The sequence below is a fragment of the Malurus melanocephalus genome, unplaced genomic scaffold (assembly GCF_030028575.1).
Source record: "Malurus melanocephalus ecotype Western Australia unplaced genomic scaffold, MMel_1.1 scaffold_1072, whole genome shotgun sequence".
NCBI classification, from domain to species: domain Eukaryota; kingdom Metazoa; phylum Chordata; class Aves; order Passeriformes; family Maluridae; genus Malurus; species Malurus melanocephalus.
Genome location: NW_026624304.1, coordinates 75,043 through 81,718, shown reverse-complemented (window position 1 = coordinate 81,718; position 6,676 = coordinate 75,043). Strand labels below are relative to the sequence as shown.

The 6,676-nt window shown below is 45.8% G+C and overlaps 1 protein-coding gene across 1 annotated transcript in view; it reads left to right on the top strand.

Moving 5' to 3' along the window:
- The first annotated feature begins 128 nt into the window (after nt 1–128).
- MAPK15 (mitogen-activated protein kinase 15) overlaps nt 129–6,676 on the top strand; it is a 13,972-nt gene continuing 7,424 nt past the window's right edge. Inside the window, exons 1-5 of the mRNA XM_057386837.1 lie at nt 129–259; nt 3,184–3,282; nt 3,545–3,574; nt 5,856–5,946; nt 6,103–6,233. Coding sequence (XP_057242820.1) covers nt 191–259; nt 3,184–3,282; nt 3,545–3,574; nt 5,856–5,946; nt 6,103–6,233 — 420 coding nt within the window. The 5' untranslated portion in view covers nt 129–190. The remainder of the gene's footprint in view (nt 260–3,183; nt 3,283–3,544; nt 3,575–5,855; nt 5,947–6,102; nt 6,234–6,676) is intronic.

Genomic DNA, 6,676 nt, shown 5'->3' with positions numbered 1-6,676 from the left:
GTCCGCGCTCCGTCTCCTCTCTCCCGTCCGCGCTCCTTCCCCTCTCTCCCGGCCGCGCTCCTCCTCTCTCCGCAGCGCTCCCGCGCCGCCCGCCGTCCGCCCGGGTCAGGGCCGGGCCCCTCAGGACCGCTGCGCATGCGCGGTGCGCGGGCCGTTTCCATGGTAGCGGAGCCAACAGGGAGGTGCCGCCATGAGCCCGCCCGAGGTGGAGCCGCTCGTGTGCCACAAATATGAGATCAAGAGGCGCTTGGGCAAGGGGGTGAGTGTCTGGCGGCGGCAGCGGCCTGTGGGAGCTGGGGTGGTCGTGGGAGCTGGGAGGGCTCATCAGAGCTCGGGGGCCGGGGCCGGCCGTGTGGAGTTAAGGGAGCTCCAAGCGGCCCGGAGGAACTGAAGGGGGCCTTTGGGACTTCAGGCGCCCGTGGGAGCTCTGTCTGTAGCTAAGAGTCCCGTGGGAGATGCAGGTGACCCAGGGAAACTCCGGCGGGCTGTAAGAAGTTAAGAGTAAATAGTAAAATGGATCTGAGTTTCAAAGTACGTTCTCTCTGTGCCTGCCAAATTCTACATTTACTGTAGCCCCATCACTTCAGATCATCTTGAATCCAGTCTTGCCTTCTCCATGAAACTTTTATACATGAGCCAATGGTAATTTTTAATACATCTCCTCAGACAGTCTCTAAACCCTCCCCAGTTTCTGCTTTTCACTTCTGGAAACTCTTACTGTTTATTTGATACAAGTATTTAGGTATTTCTCTCGTTATCTTCATAGAGTTAAGGAATCACAGAAGGTAGAGAAGCCCTCTGAGCCTGTCGAGTCCAACCAGTCCCGCAGCACTGCCAAGGCCACCACTAACCCAAGTGTCACATCCACATGGCTGTTAAATCCTCCCAAGGATRGCTACTCCACCCCCTGCCCTGAGACAATCTGTGCCAGGACTATACAGCCCTTTGTAGGAAGTTTTTTTCCAATATTCAGCCCCAACCTCCCGTGGCACAACTTGAGGCTGTTTTCCAATTGCTAACAGGGTAGCACTGTAGCACTTATCTGAGGTACTTTTACAACTGCCATGGCAAAGATCCTGAATCCATGCTCCAGGACTACACATGTTACTGGGAAGTTTGCCTTGGTGTCGTTATTTGAGTATTTAATCATTTGAATCATACACTCAACTCTTCTGCTTTGTACAAGTACTGAAACATTAAATGGGCATTTCTGAGAGGGACATGATCCTGCTGTGCAAAGGTAAAGCAGCTCCTAGACTGCAGAAAGTCAAGATTCAAATCTGTGGCCTAAAATAAAGAAACCTGGATCTGTACCACAAGTGAGACTGAGCAATCATCATTTGCAACAGTCATCCAGTATAGGGAAAACTCAGGCAGAGGCTCCCGTTCCCTTCATAGACAGCACAGCTTTTAACTGAAGAAAAAAGAAGAGGTTTAGTGTTGGACCTGACAGTGGTGTGTTAGTGGTTTGAGGGTTGGTTAGCAGTCCTGGAGGGCTTTTCCAACCTCAGCAGTTCTATGATGCTGGGATGCTGTCACTACAGACCTTGGTTAAAGAGTCTCTCCATCCTTCTTACCAGCTCTATTACAGAATTGAAAAAGCACAGTAAGTTCTCCTTGGAGCCTTCTTTTCCCCAGACTGAACCTCCCCTAGTTGTCTCAGCCTGGCACCAGAGCAGGGAGCCTCCAGCCTTCRGAGCATCTCCATGGCTCTTCTCTGCACGTGTTCAAACTGGTCCATGAATTTCTTGTACTGAGTAGCTCCAGCCTGGATGCAGTGTTCCAGTTGGGARTCTCACCAAAGTCGAGAACAGGGGAAGAATTACTTCTCTTGACCTGCCAGCCACACCATGGCTGGTAAAAGCTAGGTGCCAATGGCCTCTTGCTATCTGGGCTTATGTTCAGCCACTGTCACCTGCACCCCCAGGTTCTTTTCTGTCTTTGTAGCCACTCTGTCCCAAGCCTGGTGTGTTTCTTGGGGTTATTTTGACCCAAGAGCGAGACATGGCAGTTGAACTTGTTGACCCTTGCACCATTGGCCTCAGCCCATTGATCCCATCCCATCAATGCAGCCTGTTCAGACCCCTGTGCAGAGGTTCCTGTCCTCTGGCAGATCCATGCTCCCACCCAGCCCRGTGCCCTCTGTGAACCGAGGTGGCCGAGGTGCCCTCGATACCATTGTCCATAGCATTGGTACAGACAGTAAAACACCACTGGCACCAGTGCTGAGCCTAAGGAATGCCACTGGTGCCTGAGCCCAGCTGCACATAGCCCCATTMCCCAGCASTCCCTGGGCCCAGCCATCAGCCAGCCAACAGTGCCCCTGTCCAGGCCAGGAGCAGCCAGGTTCTCCAGGAGAATGTTGTGTGTGGCAAATGGTGTCAAAGCTTCACTGGAGTCCAGGCCGACATATCCACAGTCTTTCCCTCAGCCTCTGAGAAGGAGGGAGATCAGATTGGTCAGGCAGGACCTGCACAACCCCAGGCTGGCTGGGCCTGATCCCCTGGTTTTCCTTCTTTCGGTGCATTCCGGGATATCATTGGCTGTCTGGGTTGCTAATGCATATTGTCTKCTCATTTCCAGTTTTTCGTCCATCAACACCCTCAAGTCTTTCTCCTCAGGGCTGCTCTCCATACACAAGAGTCATGGAACCACAGAATAGTTTGAGTGGGAAGGGAYCTTAAAGATAATCCAAATCAAACCCCCTGCCRTGGGCAGGGTCACCTTCCACTAGACCAKGTTGCTCCAAGCCCCATCCAGCCTGGCCTTGGACACTGCCAGGGATGGAGCAGCCTCTCTGGGCAACCTGTGCCAGGCCTCACCACCCTCACGGGAAGAATTTCTTCCAAAGATCCCATCTAACCCTGCCCTCTGGCTGTGGGAAGCCCTTCCCACTTGTCCCTCCAGGCCCTTGTCCAAAGTCACTCTTGAGCTCTCTTGGAGGCTCCATAGGCACTGAAAGGGGCTCTAAGTTCTCCCTAGAACCTTCCCTACTCCAGGATGAACAACCCCAACTCTCCCAGTCTCTCCTGAGCAGAGTTGTTTCTTGGCCTAATCTCTCTTCCACGTAGCTGGTGATCACCTCTGCTTCTCGTCCCTCGTTGAATCCATTCTGGTTCCACTGCAGGCCTGAGCTGCGTGCAGATATTAGTACACTGCTTACCTGTCCATGTTTCTACCCAGGCCTATGGCATCGTCTGGAAAGCAATTGACCGCAAGACAGGAGAAACAGTTGCTATTAAAAAGATTTTTGATGCTTTCAGGAACAGAACGGATGCTCAGGTGAGAAATTATTGTCCTGATGTGTTCTGAGATGTGGTGGAATTCCTTAAGTATTTTCAGGATTTTTGTCTCTGAAGGGTGGTAGTTATGCATGTAATGATAGAGTCTGCAGCTATATTGGCATAAAAACAAGCAATAAATGTCAAGCTTTGTGTATCGTGGAATGTACAAAAGTGGAGTGGATTTAACCCTGTCATTGAAGTGCATCTCTGTTCCGCCATTTTCTTGAGGTGATAATAAACTGTTTATTCTTTATTTCCAGAGAACATTCCGAGAGATTATGTTCCTGCAGGTAATGTTCATGTTCCCCCCTTCTCTGAWTATTTATTGTCTCTGACAATAAAAAAGTCTATTTTCTTCCCATTGTTTTCCAAAATGCAGTGATCACTGATTAGTGCTGATAGCTTTAATTTCTTTTCTGCACCATCTTGGCAAAGAGCCTTTCAGGATGAACCCAGCTGAATGAAACACTCTCCATTTGGGCTTGTTTTTACTCTTTCCTACTCTTTCACCATTTTTAGCAATGTGTTCTGCTGCAGCATCAACACATTGACTTGCATATTCTGTCACTTTTTGCTTCTTTTTGGATAGAAGCTGTTTCTCTAACATTTTAGCTGCTAAGATTGGAGTTGGGGCTGGGCTGGGAGAGAGATTTACACACTAAAATTGCTTTCCTCCATCATGCAGTAAGTAATTTAATCACTTAAAATAATCAAAGCAAAACAAAAAGGGAAGCTCTGCTAGGAATAGCTTAAGACTACTCTTGTTTTGATATAATTGATCTTATCCGTGACATTACAATTATCTGTCCACTCCTCCTCAGACTTACCATGTAGAAATATCAATATTTTGGAATAATGTGGTTGTAACTTGTGATTTTCCAAGGACAGAAGTGAGGCAAGGCTCATAGAAGAGGTGTTTCCTAAGACTGCCAAGTTTAAGTAGGAAAGAAATTAGGTTTTTTTTTATTTTTTAGTCATTCTTAAGCCTGAAATAGAAGCTGCAAACTTTAAGGCTAAATATATAAAGAATTCCTTAGAAGTGAATTACCTGTAAATTAGATCATCTCTGAAAGTGCAGCACTCCTGGAGTGAGTGCGTGGAAGAGGAACAGGGGAAAAAACATATTTCTCCTGAAGGAAAGAAGGAGTCACTTGGCAGCAGAGGGCAGAGAGAGGAAAGTTAATGTGCCGTTCGGGCTGTGAATTTTGGTAGACTTTAAGAATTTTAGTTTCCCTTCTGTAAAACCTCTTTCTTGAGGTTCAAGGCTGAAAGATCAGAAAGGAAAAGATGTGAAGAATACTCTTATTCAAACTGGATGTTTGTCTGAATTTGTTTGTGCATAATACTTGTTCAGTTTCTGTGTTTATCACAAGGTCATTTGATGGACTAAGTTTTTGTTTCATATTATGTATGTCAATTATTCTAWTTGAGAAGTTGCTGTAGAATCTGGGTGTGAATGATTCTCTGATGCTCTGGTCATTGCTTGCAGGTTTTGTGTTTGCTGTTCAGTGTAGTTGTAGATCTACARGTGCATTTTAGGCCAATTTTAGAATGTCATTTTGGCAAGTATGCTAGTGGCATCATTGTTCTTTAGTCAGAGATTAACAGAACTGGCCCTGACGAGATTTTTTTTCAAGGTAACATGGCTTTTGTAGTACAGATTGAATTTTTTTTCATGGCTTGCTGTTAACAATTCCAGGGCAAGGCAGTGTGAGACAGTGGAATTTTCCTTCTTAAATAGTACTCAAGTAACATTTTCAAGATGGATCTGCTTCTCTAGAACAATATCCCCTTTTGGGTAAAAACCTTCTTTCAATCATTTGGGTGGGTATTATGACTATTCTCCTCAGAATGAAAACAAGGTGTGTGATGGCCTGGCTGCGCATCACTGCTTTGTGAGTGTGTTTTCATAGGTTGCTGCAGTTGAATGTGTTGTTTTGTGAACTTTTCTAGATGTTACACATTATAAAATGTTGGTGTGTTATGAAGTGTTTACAGTGTCCCTGGCTGCTCAGAAGTGGGAAATAAAAGCTGTTAAAGCTGGGAATGAGCTTAATGATCCCATTAGGATTACAAAAATGTAAGGATGGACTCCACCTGCAGTGTGATACCTGTGTTCAGGTGTCTCTGTGCTCTGTGTGCTGTGTGATCTCCATGCAGTTAGTTCCTCAGTACAGCCTCAGCTGGACCTCAGATCTACATGTTCTGGTTGTTTGGGTTTTTAACCATGAATATGATCTGTTTTGACATGAACCACAATAATTCTTTGATTCAGTAAGAAATGTGAGGTGCATAAAGGAGACTGGATTTTATTATAAATGGTATAGAGGGAGTTTTAGAACTAATGTCTCAGTCAACAGAGATTATTTTTTTTTAATAATTAACTGGTTTCATACTATGGAACAAACTTAAATCCATTGTTTATGTTTATTTCAGAAGAAGCCTAACGGAGGAAACAGCATGTTAATGATTGTTCTAGAAATTAATACAAACTGAAATAGGATAATGTCCCTTTTTATGATTCACGAGCAAAACACATGATTTTGACAGCTGGGTCTCTCTCCTGTGCAGGAATTTGGAGAACATCCAAATATCATCAAACTGCTCGATGTTATCCAAGCTGAGAATGACAAGGACATCTACCTCATCTTCGAGTCCATGGGTGAGGCTCAGCATTGCAAAGCCACTCAAACCCAGCCTCTCTTAGGAGTTGTCCTTGTTATCACTTTGATTGCAATGTGGTGGTGATTTGCATGAATGTTCATGATATTTCTGATATTTATTGATGTAAATATATTACTGATGTAATGTATTACAGAGACAGATTTACATGCTGTAATTAAGAAGGGGAATTTGCTGAAAGACATCCACAAGTGTTACATTCTCTACCAACTCCTGAAGGCAACTAAATTCATCCACTCAGGGAATGTTATTCACAGGGATCAGAAGGTACATTTCAGTCATTCACTCCAGTTTTCTGTTGAACACTGAATGAAATCACAGACTGATTTGGGATAGAAGGAACATTCAAAGCTCATCCATTTCCACCCACTGCCATGGACAGGGGCACCTTTCATTAGATCAGGTTGCTCCAAGCCCGATCCAACCTGGCCTTCAAGACTTCCAGGATGGCGCAGCCTCTTTGGGCAACCTGTGCCAGGGCCTCACCAACCTCACAGGGAATAATTTCTTCCCAAGATCCCAACTAAACTCACCCTCTGGCAGTGGGAAGTCCTTCCCCCTTGTGCTGTCACTCCAGACCCTTGTCCAAAGCTCCTCTCGAGCTCTCTTGGCAGGCCTTTAGGCACTGGAAGGGGCTCTAAGGTCTTCCTTTTCCTTTAGGCACTGGAAGGGGCTCTAAGGTCTTCCTTTTCCTTTAGGCACTGGAAGGG